Source organism: Petromyzon marinus, chromosome 10 (genome assembly GCF_048934315.1).
Source record: "Petromyzon marinus isolate PM22_M1 ecotype Great Lakes invasive population chromosome 10, UKy_Petmar_22M1.pri1.0, whole genome shotgun sequence".
NCBI classification, from domain to species: domain Eukaryota; kingdom Metazoa; phylum Chordata; class Hyperoartia; order Petromyzontiformes; family Petromyzontidae; genus Petromyzon; species Petromyzon marinus.
The window spans coordinates 5322328-5342816 of record NC_133676.1 but is presented as its reverse complement, the minus strand read 5'-3'; the positions used below and the strand labels follow the sequence as shown (position 1 = coordinate 5342816).

At 49.7% G+C, this 20489-nt stretch overlaps 1 protein-coding gene across 1 annotated transcript in view; it reads right to left on the bottom strand.

Moving 5' to 3' along the window:
• The window catches only part of LOC116941051 (uncharacterized), a 44239-nt gene extending 29619 nt beyond the window's left edge, over positions 1 to 14620 (bottom strand). Inside the window, exons 1-3 of the mRNA XM_032951642.2 lie at positions 13643 to 14620; positions 11566 to 11705; positions 10043 to 10236 (exon numbers count right to left, since the gene is read on the bottom strand). Of these exons, the coding sequence (XP_032807533.2) occupies positions 10043 to 10236; positions 11566 to 11705; positions 13643 to 14145 (837 nt within the window). The 5' untranslated portion in view covers positions 14146 to 14620. The remainder of the gene's footprint in view (positions 1 to 10042; positions 10237 to 11565; positions 11706 to 13642) is intronic.
• Positions 14621 to 20489: the final 5869 nt, after the last annotated feature.

The following is a 20489-nucleotide window of genomic DNA, read 5'->3' as shown; positions in this document are numbered from 1 at the left end:
TTCAACATACACGCGGAAAGCTCCACACATTCTCGTCCGCAGCTCTCTGTCTCTCTCTCGACCCTGCTCTAGATAACAACTCTGGTTGTCTTACTGCTGACACGGTGAGCTCTTGTGTCCTGCTGGTGTGTTTCTGTTTGCTTTCTTGAAAAATATAACTTACAAAAAATAGGTATATTTAAAAAAAAAACACTCAACAAGCATTTGACGATAACACTGCCCGAAAGAGGATAGGTTGTATAACAGCTAACGTTTTGGGAAGTGGCTCTACTTTATAGCCAAGAGATAGAGAGGCCAGAGCAACTAAGTGAATTTCTCGTTGAAGACTGCACTATAAACCATGGGGCACTGGTAGAAATGTTAATTTTATAATGGTACCACGCTATTAACTGTCGTATTTCAGCATACTAACAATTACCCATTGGTAGATAGAGGGTGGGTAACTAATATTCTTGCGTAGGCCCGGGAGGCGAGACTCAAGATGGTTCAGGCACGTGTTGAGAAGAGACAGAGAAGACGCAGCGAGAAGAGCCGTGGAGATGCCTCCAGTGCAGGGAGGGAGGAGCAGGGGGGGACCGAGCGAGGGATGGGAGGATGCGGTGGGATGAGGTATGAGACGCGACTCAAGAAGAGACGCAGAGGAGAAGCTCATGGAGAGAGAAAATCCGAGCAACTGACTCCCTGCCCACCGTGGTGGCGAGATGTTAACTACCTTGCCTGGTATACAGGAGGTCATGAGTTTGATCCCGAACCTGACGTCTGCTGTATATTTTGAGTCTGCATGTCTCTGTCCCCGTGGTCGCGTGAATTTTTCTCCGTGTCCTCCGGTTTTCCCCTCCACATTTAAAAAAACACGTGCGTTTCGAGTGTTTGGCTGCTATACACTTCCACAAGATAAGCCACTTCTCATTGGACTATCATTTGTGGCCAGGTCGCTTCTGCAAAAGAGCTATGTAGCTCAGTCAGTGGGCCTTACCTGGAAAAAAATATTAAATAGTTTAGTGCAGCAATGGAACTTCTGGCTGAGAGGAAGACAGTGTGTTCCGTGGGAATTTTGTCCCCTCATTCCATATTCGAATGCCAACTACTGCATCGCCAGTTATACACCGCCATGCAGTGGTGGCTATGCTATGGTCACACCTGAGCTCTGTATCATATTTTCGCAGTGTCTGCTGTGCTCGCCTGCCTGCATTGCAGGGGGGGTTTCTTCTTTTTTTGTTCCAATGCAACGCGAATGTACGCAGCGTCTAAATGCCACAGCGTCTCGGAGCGCCTTACACACAAACCGTGGGCAAATTTACGTCGCAGCGAGAATCAGTGAGAAGAGTCCGCCAGTCAAAGGCAGAGGCGAAAGAGGAAGATCTGGAGGCTGGATTTTGAGTCAACAGCACTGGTGGCTGGGGGAAGGAAGCCCCCCCCCCCCAATAAAATTCCGGACTATGGAACCAGCAGAGGAGAATGAACGACCCTCCCGTTCGGCGAAGGGTGACTGGGGGCTTCGACAGAATGCCTCGGTCGCTGGAGCCGAGAGTGTGCGCGGGGGGTGGGGAGTAGAGTGAGATGCGAGAGGTACGTAGGGTTAATTTCATGGAGGATCTTTACATGGCGAGAACGGTTGTGAAGTTGATTCAGGATTGTATTGGAAGCAAGTTTAAACTGCTCATACTTTCTATTGATTATCAAATTCTTTAATACATGCTATTTTATTAGAGTTAATAATTTGAGAAACCATTCTGTCCTTGGACACAGCAAAGGATGGGACGAGACTGTCTGGAGGACAGTCTCGTCCCTTCACCTGATGAAGGCCGCTTGTATTTTTCGATTTAAAGCTTTCGTGACTGCAATGATTCAACTTCTTTGGTTCTTTCGGTAAAGTCACGTAGAATGAGAATAAAATAATAAATTGATAAAATAAAATAAAACAATAATATTCTCACGACGTTTCGGCCACAACACAAGCGGCCTTCATCAGGTGAAGGGACGAGACTGTCTGGTAGGACAGCGCTGGAGTTGATGAAGGCCGCTTGTGTTGTGGCCGAAACGTCGTAAGAATTTTATTGTGTTATTTTATTTTTATCAATTTATTATTTTATTCTCATTCTACGTGACTTTAGCGAAAGAACCAAAGAAGATGAATCCTTGCAGTCACGAAAGCTTTAAATCGAAATTTGTCTTCTTAATTTTTAACATAATAGAATATCCTGTTAATTCCGTATTGGAAAATTGAACGAAAATTGATGGTAAAATTCATGAACAGTTATAGCCAAAACATCTTCAATTTCCCCGCACCTCCGATTAGCACTGTTGGCTACGTACGGTGCAAAAGAAGTTCTGAATACATATGTAATGACAATAGAGCCTGCATGCGGTGTGAGGGGACTAGTGGCCACGGGAGGTAGTGACGGGGGTATCAGGCTGGTGGCTACGGGAATGTTTTAAAAGGGAGCGTCGTCAGGTGACGGAAGAGGACGGTGGAGCCTGGCGGTGGAGTGAGCGTCCAGAGTCACCGAGAATGATCGAGGAGAGGGGCGTGGCCTCGTGTTGATATACAAGGGAGATGGAGACTCAGGACTGTTGCAGTGGGATTTCCACCTGATATCAAGTGAACGTGTCTTCAATAAAGTGCCATCTCAAGAGAAGTGTGTCAAGTCGTCATTACACATACACGCAGGTGGAGAGTTTGGAACCGTGCCGTAGACCGAATTGTTGTGAACAAAGCAGCGAGCGGGCAAGAGCAGGAACTTGCCCCAGGCACCAGAGCGTGGCGAGCTACGACTTGGCATTGGAATACTTTGGGTGAAGTGTCCTCGTTCATGGGTGTGGGCGAGAAGTCTAGTAGCAGCCTGCTGGATCATCTGAAGTTTGGCGACGAGGGAGTTGGAGAGGTCGTGGCGGGGAGCGGTGATGCGATGAAGGCTTGGACGGGAGTCTCGATGGCGAAGGCTGGAGATTACCGCGATTCAACATTCCAAGGAGCGATTAACAAACGCAAAAACGCGGGGGCTCCGGCGATGAGTCATCGCAGAAAATGCGCGAAATTCTCAACGGAATCCTTGCGATGTACGCGCCGTGACCTTGGCAATAACCAAAACGCATTTGGCGTCCAACGCAGTCACCCCCCCCCCCCCCTCTTCCCCATAACTCACGCCACCAAACTAGAAGCCCCGAGCCTGCAGGCAGGTAATGTTCCACGTGGAAGGGGCGACCTGCAATTATTATCACAGCCATCAGCTCAATCACCAACCCTTTTCTTTTTCCAGTTTGTGTAAAAATATGACTAGAAATGCCACTTATCCAGCCTGTCAAGCCTCTCACAAGCCGTCACATTTTCACCTCCTGCTATGCTACGGCGGGAGATGCAATGCCACGGTCATTACCGAAATCATTCCAAGGCCTCGCTCGTAGGTAGCATATTTCAGCACCATAAACGAGGTGTTAAGAGGTCAAAAGGTCAGAGCTGTGCCCTGCAGTCAACAGCTGCCATTACCTCATTTGATTAATTATTAGCTTTTGATGTTTCTTGGTAGGAGGGTTTTCATTTGCTTGGTAAGTGGCTGTATGCAGGATTTAGTCCTTTTATATAATAAATGTACAGCGTTATGGGATGCTATAAGCATGAATGACGCTGTATAAAATTAAAGCGCTTTTATTATGACTACCCTCCCGGAAGCACACTCCTCACGCCCCCCACACTGCTCTCATCCCCCACACTCCTCACCTGTCCCCGTGTAATCGATAGCCTGGTGAACTTTTTTAATGGAAATGTCTAACAAGCAACCTTTGACCTCTCCGCCCCCTCCCCCGCCACCCCCCCCCCCCCCCGCTCATACTGTATATAGAGCCCTCTGTCAATCCGCTGCTGGATAAGGATCCCCCCTCCTCCACTGGTCGATACGAGCTGAAGGAGGGCAGCGTAGGCGTGGGGGCGTAGAAGTACAGCCTAACGATGGGATTTCCCTGCGCTGCACACGACCGAGTTGCACTTCGCAGGATAAGAAAAGAAGGCACTTCGCTCGATTATGAGAGCGAATTCTCCCGAATATAATCACACACTTCATCATCATCATAATCCAAGGGCAGATTGCCCGTAGGTTGTCCACTGCACATCTCGTAATTTGTTTTCCGCTTTCCTCCGTCTTGTGGCAATACGGTCAAGTAGTGGCCGCATCCTTCTGGCTTCGATCTCTCATGCTGTCGTCAAGCCCATTCTCCGTGAGGTCTTCCTCTCTTTCCGGTTCCTTCTATTTTTTCCGAACAACTCGCTGTTAATTTTCCTGTTGTTGTCCATCCTATCACGCGTGTGTGTCCAAACAGTGCCGGTTTCCTTCTCATCTCTGCCCGCATCATCAGGTCGTCTTCTTCTAAGTGCAACCTTTTTTTCTGTTTCTACGTTTGGTCGCTCCTCTGGCTCCAGTTTTAAAAAGAGCGAGAAAACAAGAAAACCACGTCCGTGCAATTCCCAACCACGTCGTCACGTCAGACTTCCCCGCTCGCTATTCGGCGTCAAGCGAGCGACCCCGCTCCACGTGGCCACCGATCGCGCCAGGGCCCCCCCGCGTCACCGCTGCCGCCACCGCTAATTCGCACGAGCGCGTGCGAGTGTCAATCGTTCATTGTAAATCAGCCAATGTAGAATCGCTGCGTCGCAATCTTTTCAGAGGCACCCTCACAGTAACGTCTCTCTCCCTTAAATAATGCCATCTGGGCCAGGTGGCCAAGCAGCAGCCGAGCGGCTCACAATTGGAAGGTTATGAGTTAAATTCCTGGTTGGGGGGGGGGGCGGTTGACTCTTCCCATCATCTCTCTGGTGTCGACAAATTGAGTACTCACACTGCGGAGAAGTCAACAGTTGATCTCCTCTAGATAGGCCCTCACCCTCTTCTATAGAAATGAGGAATCTCCACCACTGGCTTAGGGATGCAAACGGGAGATGAGCACCAGCCTCTGATGTTCATTGGCGCAGAAAATCGCCGCGACTTTCTTCGCGACATAATGAACACCTCACGCACGTACGCCGTGGTAGAGCGAGCGGGGAGCGGCACCTCCCTCCACTGTGGATTCTCCTTCCCTGGAGCGCACGCTTGAGTTCCAAGCCTTGGTGCCATTAGTGCCGACGAGTGCCAATTAGCGCAAGTGGGACCCGGAGAGATGCCCCCGGGGGGACCCGCCTAAGAGTTACGAATGTGGATTTGTAACCATGCCACGATGGGGTTTCCAATATCGATTTTTGGGAAATTCCTCCCCCCCCCCAACCCACCCGCCCCCAGCGATTCAATAAATGTCGTTGGGTGTTAAGTTACGGGGATTTCTAAAGAATGGCACATTCAAAACAGGTGTTAAGATGTTAAAACACCAAACTGAAACCTTTGACAAGGAATCATGTATGCATTAACCACAATACTTGTGGTCAGAATGCAAACAAAAACACACACTCTGATAATATATGCATTGTCTCAAAACGGTGTTAGACCAGAGGATGCTTTTTGGCATCCTCTGGTCTAACACCGTTTTGAGACTCTGGTGTGGACCAATCAGTTTCAAAGACAATGCATATATTATCAGAGTATGTTTTAAGTTTGCATTCTGACCACAGGTATTGTGATTAACGTAGACATGATTCCTTGTAAAAGATTTCAGTTTGTTGCCAGAAAAAAGGATAAAAACCTATTCTCATATTTCGGTACTGGCAAAGGAGGTCCCATGATGAAATGACACAATCGTCCGCTACGCTTACGACCGGGTATGCAGTGGACACGCGGAACGAAATGAAGTACACAGAAAACCCGTATTATGGATGATGTTGGTCGCAAAAGCTTACTACGTGTTAAACTGAAGTACACAGCTCTGCAGGGCGGAGAGCTCGATTGAACGTTTGGTCAAGAATGATCGTGGAGTGCAGGTTTCCTCTGAACGAGCCCCAATCCTGTCGTAATGTGGGCCATCGGCGGCACGTTCAAGGGCACGTCCGGCGTAGCGCTGCATCTCGGTGGGTGGGCGATGATGAATTACAGTCAACGGTAATCAATACCTTCTACTTCCAAGCCTAATGCAAAACCTTTTCTTTTTTCCTCTTGTAATTGGAATTAAACCCTTTGGAGTGCCTTGCATAAGGAAATGATCAAGTTTTATTTGGAGCATTTAAAACTATCGAGCATGAGAGGCTGAATCCCGACTGTAGCGAACATCAGCCTGCGAGCGATATCTGAACTGGAGAGTTACGTTACAAATATAACCAATATGCTGTCCGGCACATATCGAAAGGACTTATTTTGAATACCACACAGCGGTGGCGCAGTGGACAGCACATTGCACGAATGTCTCCGGGTATCCGAGTTCAATTCCTTGGTCACGGCTAACACCAGTGGCGAGTGACATCTGAACTATCCGGTCAAGATTCGCCATCTTTAACAACCCTGAAGTATGGTCAAACAACCCCCCCCCCCAACCCCCATCATAACCAACCAACATGGCATTGGGGAATGCTCCATCAAACAGTGGATTGGTAAAGCTATTGACAAAAAAATCATACTTCTGTGGCTCGCTGTGGCAACATTAGGGCCGCCGGTTCCATTTCAGGCTGCAGTGAGCGGACAAGGGTGGGATGCGCGCCTTCGCAGGCCTCATCGCCACGATCGATTTGAATTGTCCTCATTGTACCTCGTTTAAAGATCACACAACCTGCCGAATCTTCTCAACAACAACAACAACAACCGTCTCTCGTGCAAAGCCGAAGAGATCGGATCTAAACGAAAAGGGAACAATTGTTCTTGTGCTTGCCTTCACTGTGCGAGGTAACATGTAACAAGGCAAAGTTCATTTTACGCGGTTATTAATATTGAATTCTTGCGCCTGGCGGCAATATGTTCGTGAGCTAAATGCCAATGTCGAGGTCTGCTAGCCACGACGAGAGGGCTTCGGGAGAGAGTTCGTGTAGTGTTGCGATATCTCATCCTTTGATGGAGTACAGACCACATTGGTTTACTATACGGTCCATATTTACTAGTTTGTATATATTAGGAATATATATTTTTAAGGACAATTTAAGTACTTGTTTGGACCATTTCCGTTATGTACTCATGGCAGATACCTTGATTTATGTCACCCAATGTCATGTGACAATAGTTTTTTTGCAGGAAAACTGCGTAATTGGCATCACTTCTGGCTTTCAGGGCAATCTGAAAGCAAAAACATATTCTGTGGATCAAATTTCAAATCCTCTAGGCTTGATTCTTTTTGGATCATTGCACAAATTAGGTCCGCATCCCTACGATGTGTGTATGTTTGTAGGTATATATATATCGTGTATGTGAAATGTAGCAGATAATATAATGCAACTATATCACTGCCTTATTCACTTTTAGGACTAAAGGGATGGGTTCATACAGTCTGGTATATAACTATGAGATACTTGTCAACCCGCACTTACCAGCAAGATGAAGTATGGTCGAACAACTGCCATTGCCGCCGACACTGCACTGGAAATCCTTCAAGCAGCAGCGGACTGACAAAGTGCCGTGTGGCGTGAAGTGAAGCGAATTCAGGCTGCAAAAATGCGTTTCGTGCAGGAAAAGAAAACCCGATCGATTTCCTTAGGGCTAAAACGAAAACTTGTTGTGGTCTTGCGGACGTGCACACATCCGCACGCAGGCGTCACGAGCCAACGCTTCCGATCATTGCTGTGGGCTTGCCGCGATGGAAGCACGGTGTCTTCTCACAAAACTACTTACCCCGAGCGCAGCACGTACTCTCGTATTGTACGTGTGTATGTACTACGTTGAGCTTCCTTCGCACCGTACGTAGCCAACCGCGCTAATCGGAGGTGCGGGGGAAGGACAACAAACTGAGGACAAAAAGTTGTTCTTAAGAAATGCGTTTTCAATATACATTTAAAAGTGCATAGCTCCAGTGGCTTCCTAATATCGGAAGGGAAGAGCGTTCCAGACGGCCGTAGAAGTGCATGCAGTGACCGTCTTTGTTGCGTTCGCGCAAACGAGCAGCGTGAATCCTCACACACCCGGCTCTACAAGTGTGCACAAAGACAAATGTTCCCCCCACCCCATATAGCCTTAACAGGCTTTTGGGGCAAGTGCTGTTTGCGAGCGCCTAGGTAGGCCGACAGCACACGAGGGGGTGGGTGGTCAACACCACGCCCGCACCAGGTACTTATTTGAGGCCGAGTCGACCTAGGGATGGCCCAGGACCGGTTCGGATAATCGTCACTGGTGTTGGTCGTGAGTAGGAACAGAACTCGTGTTGCCAGGTTCGTGTCACAGCGCGCTAACCGCTACCGCTCCTCCCACAACAAAGGGACAACAACAACATGCACGGCTCTGGCTGACACAACAATGGGACTGCTGATGGAATGAACCTTTGCTCCTTGCATAAGCCCAGCCTGTAAATTTTCACTCGGAAACTTGACTCACAAGCCACGGGGGCGTGATAAAAAAAATATATACGCATTCACGCCGAGCGAAAACGTCGACATTGTTTTACGATGTCACGACACTAACTAAAATTTTTTAATTTTAAATGTCTGCACTTGAGCACATGCCATCAACCTGTCCTTGTCAAATATACATGCATTTTTATTTTTATTTTAAACACGATCAGTCGTGCTGTGGCTGAGCATGATGCCGTTATTTTTAAATCTGGCACCGAGGTGCGACTGCACGTGCGCTTGAGCGCGGCGACCAGAGTTTCATTTCTGACACGAGCGCCGGACCTAATCCACTTAATCCCATGACTTACGTCCCGGTGGAGAGGGGTTGGTTGTTTTCAGCAAGGAAGCCTGAGCCGCAAGCCTCAATCCCGACAGCTGTGTCACTTATCAGAACCCAATTTATGTGATACACCAAAACATAAATCAATAATTCCCAGCCCTTCAGCAAATCCATCGCCAGGATGAAGGCCTCCCCTGCTTGACCATACTTCACCACGCCGGTGAGCAGTGCGAGTTGGTGAATGGGTGTCACAAACATTATCTGTCATTCACAATAAAGGTTTTTTGGGTTAGATCGCGTTATTTATAAATGTTCCGTAACCCTCCACCACCCGACACGGCCAAACAGTAAAAAATTTGCCACGTTTACAAAAGACAAAAAGTTCAATACTTTAGCCCACCGGTGCGTTGAATAGTGAATTAACATCATTTAAAATCTAACCCAAAAAAACCTTTATTATGAATATTGGTCGCGAAAGCCTACGTGTTAAACATTATCTGTAATGTTATTAATCGGCCTCGCGTAGGCAAGCTAAAACACGGAAGACAAGGCAAGCAGTGTGGCCTTCTCAGGCTGGAGACTGTCCATTCGTAATCCATGCCCGCAAGCTACACGTCACCAACCAGCCAGCACAGCTCTGCAGGCCTGAGGCCCCTGATTGACACTTCTACGCCACCACTTGCACTTCCATGCTACAACTCAGGAGGGCCCCCTGCAACTGGTTCTCACCGGGCATCAGCTGGGTTTGTCAACACTGCTCTCAAAACCAACAAAACAAACTATTCACCTCAACCCCCCGCCCCCCCCCCCCCAAATGTGCATAGATGAATTATCATGGTTCGGGCTGTCACTTTATTTAAGAATGTATTATTTTTGTCTCATTTGTACTGGACTATCAAGCGAGTATTCCCCGTATTGTGTGCACTGTCATATACGTTCTGTCTCGCTCGCTCAGTTAACCTAAACGTGGAAAAAAAAATCACTATTATTTGCATTTACATAAATGTCCACAAATCTTTTAATATATATTCATATATAATATATATTCATATATTAATAATAAACAATTCGTACCCGCAAACCCATCCTGGGGTACGTCCGACGCAGAGACTGAGCGACGAATTTGGGTCGTGCGCAGGTGCTGGAGTGGATCATTTCATCGGCTCAGGGAGGCCTCCGCCCAGCAGCGGATTAATCATGGCAGTAGCAGCTGCTGCTGCTGCTGACGATGACGGCGATGATGAGAGTGCGCGCATATCTCGAGCGTAACAATCGGTCTGCGGCCGACGAATCGACGCGTCGTAAAAACGTCTCCCGCGAACCTTCGTGAAGTAGGAGCACTTGCCGGCCGCGGACACCCACGCCACGGAGCCCGCCAGCCCGCCGTCCCGCCCGTTCCGGCGGCGGCTGCACCCGTCCCCGCCGTCCACAAGGCTCAGTGGCTGGTCCGCCCACGAGCCCGTAAGCCAGTCGTAGCGTGCGTCCAAACGCTTCACTACCAGCGGCAGCTTCCACCCTGGCGCACGGGACACATGGCACGCAGCAACATCCATCACAAATTCAGCTCAACAAAGCCATTCATTTCATTTGTAATTCCCCCTCCCCGCCAATTACGGTATAATTTCCGATGACCAAATCACCTGAAATGGGTCCGATCTAGTGTTAAGTTTGTTGTACCCTCCCGCCTGTACCTCCGAATAGCATGGTTGGCTACGTATGGTGCGAAAGACGTTAAACATACGTACGTACATATGTCAAATCTGGGAGACTGACTGGGTTGCGTCTGGATAGAGCTTGGGATGGGAGACCACCATGCACTCCAAGTTGCTGTAGGCTGCTGCGGTGCTATGTTCTCAGCAGAGGGCAGTGCAGCCTAATCCAATGTTGTACTCTACTATGCCCCAATGTCCATGCACCGCTCCGCTTCCACCATCCCGTAATTACCAGCTTGGTGACAGTTTGGTGAATTTGCCCCGATGAGCCCACACGGCCAGGGGAGGCCATCATCCAGCAGTGGACTGACAAAAGTGCTGTACGTGTACATCGTCATTTTGTTATCAACAGCATGTCGTAACACATGGTGACATGACATGGAGATTAATTAGGTTGAAATTCTAAAAACAAATCAAGTAGATTTAATATTTAAAATAATTTAACGTGTGTTTTTTTTTTGTGTACAGTTATGAGTGACTGCACTGAGACCGTCAACTCGCCGTACTTGACAAACCCGGTTTGTACGTACGTGTGCATGGATGTTGAACTTCTTTCACACCGTACATAGCCAACCGTGCTAATTGGAGGTGCTTTCCATCACAGGTGGCTGCCCAATCTCAAACTCAGGAGCCCAGTGGTGCCAGCTCGGTGCTTTGCCAGCTCGGTGCTTTGCCAGCACGGCACGCCGGAGCCACCTGGCCAACCCCCAATAAAAGCGCTCTCAACATGAATGCCAGCAGAAGCGTGATATTTGACTCACCAAATAGTGGGAAAGAAAATGTAATCTTCTCCCTTTCAGCTGGATTATTATTATTATCATTTTGACCATTTTTAACACCGTTACAAAAAACATCGCACATGTGTGATCATCTTGTGGATATGTCACGATGACACCCTGGCTGGAGGCAGTAGCGTAGTAGCCTGGTTGGCAAACGTCCTGGTGCAAGACATTAACTGCCCCCAACCCACCCACCCCACCCCAGTCCAATTTCTCTCCCCTCATCGTAAACCTGCGCTCGGGTTTCTCCAGCTCCGTGGGCCCGACGCGGTTGGAACCGCCCGCACGTTCGATAGCCGCGCCGCCGTTTCGGCGCGGTGGCGGGCACGGCGCCGAGCTTGGACGCGGGGGCACCTGTGCAGTGGAAGGCGACCTGCGCGAGGCCGCAGTTGTGGTCGTCGCACTGCCACTCGTAGAGCAGAGAGGGAATCCAGTTCCCCAGGCTGGACACCTGCACGGGGACGTAGTGGATGCGTTCCTGCAGGTCCCACCTCCTGCCAGGGCCCAGCAATGTCACCGACAACAGGGGGAGGTGTTACGTTTGTGATAATCTCATGCTAACTTTACTTGATTTAATTGCAGGCGCGGGCAGGCCACTCACGGTCAACTTCACACCGAGTCTCCGTCTATCGCCTCTCCACTTTTGTAAACGCGATTCCCAGTTCCGGACTTTTTTTGATGCTATGGAGCCATTTTTTCCCCCTCGGACATCCTCTAGCCCTCGTCATGCAGTAGAATGTTGGGAAATCGTTCTTCATCCATCATACATGCCACGGCAGTATGATCGTATCCTTTCATAATATCTGTGATGTCCCTTTTTAGCCATAGTTCCTTTTTACACTAATATTCCTTCTCCAATCTCATAATAGCCTCAGAAAACCCTGATGTGGCATTGTTTTAACATGCATCCCTCAGAGAGTTGTCAAACAAGCTTCAAGGAATTCGTTTGTAAAAGTGCAAAATCTGCAGGATGTATTCATTCATTAAAACTGTGGAAATATGGCCCTTCCATCCAATTTGCGTTAAGGGCTTGCAAATGTTTCTCGGTAAGACTCTTGGCCAATTTACAATCCGTAAAAAGTCGCCGGGGAAGCATCTGCCAATTACAGCAGCGCGTTGCGAGGACTCCAGCGGCCAATTACAGCAGTAAACATCGCGTCGTTCATTAGTTGTACGGATTAAAGTTGTTTTCTCCATGACTTTCATAAGGGCCCCATAACATGCAGTTGTCAGGTGGCAGCAATGAAGAAGACACTGCAGTGTATATCACAGTAATCCCACTCAATTCTCAAGGGGCCATAGCAACTCGTAAAATAACCTAGGAAAGCAGTGTGGGGCTTTTTGTTGTTATTTTGCCAAAGCTTTATCCGAATAAATTCAAACATTCCTCCGATTCCTTACACGAGTACCTCCAGGTTCAAGAGGCAGCCACGGCATTGATAATGTTGGGGGGTGGCAGAGGCTGGAGCAGCAGCGATAACTCTCAAGGTAGAGGTAATCTGTCAACACGGTGCCTAGCGTAGGGTGTGCTGGTGGAGCAACTGCACCAGGGCCCACAGGTCAGACGGGCCCAGGTGCTGGTCTGCAGAGAGAAGGGGAGGAACTGGGAATATGGGGCCCCATCTCATTCCTTGCACGAGGGCCTAATGCCAGCCTCGCTACACTACCATCCGATCATTGTACGTAGTATGTCCACTGAGGAATGGGGCAACCTGCGTGTCCCCCAGAATGTTGTTTAACTACGGGTGTGCTTTGTCCCAATTGCAGACAAATTATTAACAAGGCGTTCCCCCATGAGGCTTTTATGATCCGCTGCTTAATAATAAACACGCGACCACGTGTATTTGAGTTTGTGTGCAATTGGAGGCACACGTGAATTCAAGCAAGTCTCTGCTTGCCGATAAGACATCGTGTGTTGCAACCGGGTCCAGAGTTTCCTTTAACGGAATCAATGCTGCTGAAATAATGCACTCCCGTGGGGCTGACACGTATCGACAGATATATTCAGGATGTACACATTGACTCAAAGCGTAGGGTTTAGTTGACGACACAATGATCCATATTTGTTTCTGGGCAGGCCACGCGGTGGTTAAACGATTGTCATATAAAAACCCTCCACCACCCGACAAGTCTTAATCCGTATTCATTCGGATTAAGACTTGCATTCATTCGGAATGCGCTCTCAACACAATGTCACGACTAAAAAATAAAACTCGTCTCTATAAACGTGACGATCTCGTCGTGCGGCGGAGGGTTGACCACCCTTCCCTCCCCATAGGGCTCACAGGCTACACAACAAAACTCAATGTCTGCTCACACCCCCCCCCCAAAGCATGAAGGAGTTGGGGGGGGGTCAGTGGGGGGGGTCAGTGGGGGGGGTCAGTGGGGGGGGGGTCAGTGTGGGGGGGGGGTCAGTGGAGGTCACCCGCACCCGCTGTGCGCTACGGCGGCGTCGACTCGCTCCCGGAGCCACGCCACGTCAGCCGCCGCGCTCTCGTCCAGCGACAGCACGAGCAGCACGACGTTGCGGGGCAGCGCCTCCACCAGGGTCCTCAGGGACTCCGCGCTCGCCCACAGGCACTCGAGGAAACCCGAGCTGTTGGTGAACGCGTGCACCAGCACGGACGAGTTGTCGGGCAGGCCGTCGGGGAACACGAACGAGCCGTTGAGGGTCTGCAACGCGAAGGGTTGCGCACTCGCTCCGGGTTCGAACTTGGAGTCGCGAGGCTTTGGGGAGCTCGCCCCAGCGCCCACTGCGTCGTGGTGGTGGTGGTGATGGTGGTGGCGGCTTCTCACGAAGGCGCTGATGCGGGAGTAGCGAGCCGGGTGGTGATGGTCATCGTCGTAGTCGTCGCCGTCGATCTGATGGTCTGCTGCGCTTGTGGACGGCGTCTGGGATAGCAGCAGCAGCAGAAGTAGCAGCGCGGCAGTCATCGTGACTGGAGGACGATCTTGAGAATAAGTTGTGGCACCGAGGAGGCAACCGACGTCTTGCCCCGAGACCTCCTCGCACGTCCGGGCAGGAGCCGGCTGACGGTGGGTTCACGGGGAGAGCCACGGCAGCGGAGGGAGCGAGCGAGAACGTCAACTCCGCTGTGTCTTGAAAACCGCGTCCGCGACGATCAACGTGTACACGGGCAGCACACGGAGACAAGACAGAGGCAGATCACACACACACACGCGCGCGCAATGCGTTGAGTGTCTGCTGAGTGTCAGCCTAAGAAGCCCCGTGACTAAGGGGGGGGGGGGGGGGGTGTGGAGAAGTGGAAGTTGACGAGATGGTTTCACTTCCGTGTTGTGAGCACGTGTCCCGCTGCTGCGGGGCCAGCGTGTTTATTATATTACTAATAGCGGAACCGTCGTGTTATTATGCTAATAATAGCGAGGCCAGCGTGTTATACTAATAATAGTGGGGTCGGGAAGCCGCCACTAACAACAGCGCACCAGTTGCCCTGCCTGCGAGCGTCACGCGCTCGGTCTCGTGGTGGGAACGAGGGGGGGGGGGAAGGAATAACATTATGTAACACAATTTGTGTTCCTGAGTACAAAGTGTTATTTTTTTATTGTTTATGCCTAAAACGTATAGAAAATGGCTATTATTCCCCACAAACTTTGCTTTCGTGACCAGGACTTTACATGAAGGAATGACGCAAATGCACACGTTTTCACATCGAAAATATGTACATTTAAAAATACAGGGTGTTTTTAAGAGATGGACCCGATTGAAATCGCTATATCTCTGCAAGCACGAACCGCCCATGAATGAAACGCTTACCACTTGAAATGGCGGGGCATGGAGTTTCAAATGATGACCACCAGATGCCTCTCCCAGCGCACAAACAGCCCCTAGCCTCAGTCATTCACAAGACAACACTGCCTCAAAGTTGGATAGGTCGCACGGAACCCCAAGACTTGTGGCTACACTCTTGGCCCCAAAGATCCCCAGACATCACCACACCCTGCGACTTTGTCTTGTGGGGATACGTCAAAGACCCGTGGTGTTTTTGTGCCACCATTAGCGACTAATCTGGATGACCTCAAAAACAAAATCACGGCAGCGGTGACTTCAGTGGAAGAGAAGACTTCACTTTGAGAGGCGTTTGGGACAAATTCAACTATCGTCTCGATGTTGTCCGTACAGCAGATGGAGGGCACATAGAGCATTTATAAAATGGTTAGTAAAACTCGATAACTCATTAAACCGTTTGTAACTTTTTGTGTAATTGTAACATCTTCTTTGGTTCTTTCGGTAAAGTCATGTAGAATGATAATAAAATAATAAATGTTATCAATTTATTAAATTTATTATTATTTTATTATCATTCTACGTGACTTTACCGAAAGAACCAAAGAAGATGAATCATTGCAGTCACGAAAGCTTTAAATCGAAATTTAATTGTAACATGTTGCCATCGTGAAATATACTGCTTTGAAATTGGGTCAATTTTTTTCAAACACCCTGTATAACTGTCCTGGTCACAAAAGTAAAGTTTGTGGGGAATAATAGCAATTTTATGTACTTTTGAAGCATACGCAATTAGAAATAACACTACCCAGGAACATGTCTTTTGTTACAGGGTTATTCATTAAATGTTTCCACCCCCCACGCAAACCCAACCCCACCCCCTCGCGGACCCCTCAACAACAACACTCGACATAAGTGGCGGCGACGTCACCGCGGTGCTTGTACCAGGCTAGGTTCACTTTCAGTCAGTCGACCCATGGGCACCTAGGTATGTCCTTTGACCTCCTGCCAGCGGGGCGTTCGACACTTCACGTGGCCTTAAAGTACACATAGCCTCGGACCCCAACCCATCACAACAGGACACGACAGTGGTTAATGGCCTCCCAGTGCGGTTGATGGCCCCCTCCAATGTGCAACATCCTTGACGCAAACTGCAGAAATCCGTGCGGGTTCAGGCTCGACAGCCTCCAGTGGAGTCGTGCAACAACGCCACACACTCACACAGGACAAACTCGATTTACGGGTTGTATGATGATGGTGATGATGGATTATAACGGTGTCGTTGGCGCGACGGGATGCACAATATCATGCTTGGTCAACCAATTGATTTGTTCAGCTGTTCTCTAAGCGTACTTATTTACGGTCCTGCGATGTTTTGGATACGATAGTTTTTTTTTGGAAATACTCTTTAGCATTAAGCTAGTGTGTGGTCAAACGTGTTGAGACTTTTAACTGAAGTGCATTGAAGCACTTAACTCTTGATGACATTATAGTGGCTGACTAATGGCAACATTCTTGGGCTCTCAGCATTATTAGTGAGCGGTAGTTAACTGGATGCCGCTTGAGTCTGCCAATGTACAACTGTGTGTTAGTAGAGGCATTGCGTCAATAAACTGCTGGATGAGGGCCTCCCCACGCCGTGCGGGTGGTGGGAATTATTTTGACCATACTTCACCACTCCAGTCAGTGCGGATTGAAGGCAGTGAATAATAAACGTGGGGGCGTAGAAGCACAGTACAACAATGAATTATATTGCAATTCCCTCTGCTACCCACCACGTAGCCTCGCAGCTGCCGATAATACATATTATGCATGGTGATCGCCCATCCAGCCACTATCTGGGCTCAACTGAGATTACGAGATTCAGGTGATTTGGCCATCCATAGGCTGGGATGCAACTTATTGTAATTGAACGGCTTTGGGACTAAAAGCCTAAACCCCCAGCACGTGGCACCGGTTTTCCCCAAGTCTGATCTGGTCCCCGTCATCAACGCACTGGCTAGTCGCCCCCCCTGGCGTAGCTAGCGAGTGTGCAGGCGGTGCAACTGCACCGGTATTTCCTCCATTTCATTTTCCTAATCCGTACCGTCCAGTTCGTATTCGTGCTCATGCCAGCCACGCGATGCCATCAAGGCCCCCTCTGTTGACAGAAACCAGAGTTGCGTTACAAAAAAGGGTGCGAGTTTCCCCTCCCCCCCCCGGTGCTGTCACGACTGCTACGAAGTGAAACTTTGTCGAGAGGAAATTCATTATGGGGGCCGTCCATAAATGACGTCACGCGATTTTGGACGATTTTTGACCCCTCCCCTTTCGTCACACGGCGTCACAAAAAGTTAAACCCCCCCTCATGTATGACGTCACAAAGCCCTGCCCCCCCCCCCGAAACCATATTTCCATTTTGAAAATAAAACATGCTTCAAATCGCTTTAAACTATTTCCATTGTAGTGCGTATGCAATGTGGCGCTGCACTCTGGTGTTGTAGGAGAAAAAAAATATTAAAAAGTATATTTAATCAAGGAGAACGTGTTGTCTATAGTTATTTAAAGTTGCGCATTTTGATGTGACGTCACATTTCTCAACACAAATGTCTGATCCCCCCCCAGGTGCGTGACGTCATTTATGGACGGCCCCTAGGTTGTGCTCTTGGAGTGTATTTTCGTGTACAAGTGCCCGTGGTGACGTTCGCGGCGCATCTGGTGCCCTAATAACAACAACAACAACACGTTCTTTTTAATTGTGCCCAAAATATTGAACCGAATCTCGGTGCATTTTTTGAATGACGGCAAATTACGACGTGAATAATGTGCATTGAAACATTACAAAAAAAACACTTATGTGAAATTCGAAACAAACATCTGCCGCATTGTCAATTCGCTTCTGCATGAAGGCCTCCCCCATGCCGTGTAGGTCGTGACGGTGGTTTCACCATTAGCTTGTCAATGCGGGTTAGTAAAGAGGAATCATCACCGGTTCGGATATCACTCGCCATCGATGCTAACCGTGGCCGGAAATCGAATTTATATGGTCGGGTTAATAGAGCAGTGCTCTCATAATTGTGCTCAAACAAAATCATTCTGCCATTGAATATGATTCATTCTGGAAATTCCAGTGTAAAAAAAAACCCGGACTTCTTAAGATTTGTCTTGAAGACGGATTTCTTGATGTCACGAACGCATTGAGTCCAAAGAACACCACAGACTGCAGACCCTCATCTGAGCATGAGCCGTGCCCGTGAGCGGCAATCGAACGCAAGTGCTTTGCGGCTTCCGCGCGAGATCATGGTGAGAGACTCATCGATGCCAGCACGTGCCTGTCCCTTCTTTTGTCACGCGGTTCGCTTCTCCTGGCCAGTGCATGGCGTAGCGAAGTTGGCACGTGGCGAGATGTTGACTGCATCGCCTGGTATGCAGGAGGTCGTGGGTTCGATCCCGACCCTGATGCCTGCTGTATATTTGGAGTTTGCGTGTCTCTCTCACCTGTGGTCGCGTAGATTTTTCTCAGGGTTCTCCGGGTTTTTCCCCTCCACATTTAGAATCAACGTGCGTTTAGAATGTTTGGATGCTATAAATGTCCACATGATAAGCCACTTCATTGGGCTATAATTTGTGGACAGGTCGCTTCTAAAAAATAGCTATCTAGCCCAATTTGCTTTACCTGGTAAAATAACATACAAAAAAAGTTAAGTCAAATTTCACCGCTCTTCGGCACCTGGTCTTCCCCCGTCCGCTGGCCCTCTGTTCAATTGCACCGCCTGCACACTCAATAGCTCCGCACCTGCGTCCGACACAGTCTCCCGTACGGAGGAGTGTAGCTGGGAGAGTGGTGGAGCCAGTGCTGACGTCTCTCTTGACGTGCGCAGGTTCCTCGCGTGTCAGTGCGGCGTGCGCGTCAGTTGCGCGTGTGTCTGCATGTGTGTGGGTGTGTGTGTGTGTGCGTCCGTTCATCACGCGCTGCGTTGCTTAAATTATTTATCGGGAGGATGAGCCCCGTCACTCGAGCCTCGGGCAATAAAAACGTGGGAGCGCACAGGGAGGGCGAACAGAGATCCGGGAGCGAAGAGAGACTGGAGCAGAACAGCTCGTGCGCAAAGTAGAAGCAGGCTGTCCGGGCACGAGCAGGCACCGCAGTAACGGGCATAGCAGCAGCAGAAGACAGCAGCAGCAGCAACAGCAGCAACAGCAGCACGGTCTTCAGCTGTTGCGGGAAATACAGCGACTCGGGTGAATTGCGCATTTCCACTGAATTAGAAACAACGGCACGCGTTGCTTGTCTTCGCTTAGAGACGCATTAACGCTCGAGACTTTTACGCAACAGGTGCAGCTTGGTGAACGCGCGTGTCCCCACGTACCAATGTACTCACGAAATGTAATCGCATCGACGCAGAGTGCAATTCATGCGTGCATCGTTCATTTTAATTGCGCCTGTAGTTACGAGCATACTCTGTGCTGCCGTGTTATCGATGTGCGAGTCTGCGTGTCTGCATATTGAACGCGCGCGTGTTTTTTTAATTCTAGAATTCGTCTATACCCCAGCCAGCCTGGCTGCTGTAAGCATGTGACAGTGTCCATGTTTCTATACTGCGTGTTAATGATTGTCTACAGGGGCCGTCGGAGGTGTTTTCTTTCTTCTGAGCGCGCACACACGCACACGCACATACACGCGCACACACACACATACACGCGCACACACGCACATACACGCGCACACATGCACACACACACGCACACACACGCACACATACACACACACACGCGCGCGCACGCTGGCAACTCTTTCGCGTAATGGACAGCGCCGGGCTGGAACCCAAACCCCATAAAAGTGAATGCAAGTTGCGCATTTACATCCGACGCTCGGTTTAGAAGAGAGCAGTGTCACTGATTATGTTTCGCGGTTCCGTTGTACGACATAGCTCTCGGATGCTTATCTGGCTTGTACCGCACGAATTCTTACGTTCAGCTACTTCACCTGCTGGGAGCTCATTGAGGACCACGTGCGGCGAAACGTCGGACATCGTGATGTACAACACGCGGTACAGCCCGAAACAGACGTACGAGAGAGCTAATCCCGGCTGTTGTTGCGCGCGTTTTCTTCCAGAGTTCGCAAGCTTCTTCTTCATCATCAGCATCATCATCAGCAGCATCAGCAGCATGAATCGTCTGCTCGCCCTGGCACTCGCCGCCGCCCTCGTCGCGCAGTGCGCTCTGAGCCACGAGCGCGCCTGGGAGGATGCGCCCCTGGCCCCGTTACGGCGCGACTTGCAGCAGCCGGCCTTCTCCTCCGTGAGACCCCAGGACCCATCCCGACCGCACCCCTACCACCATCCCACCCATCCAACCGTCTGTCCGAGTCCCCCCCCCCCTTCCCTCCCTCGTCCCTCCTCCACGTGTCCCCTTGCTGCTCCCCAGCTCGCTGCTCACTCCGTCGCTGCCGCGATCCCCGCATCGGGATGCGGTGCGCGCACGCAGAGAACCCGGGGGTCTATACCCGCGGTGTCTAAGATCTACGTGCGGTGGTTTTATTTGTTTGTGTGTG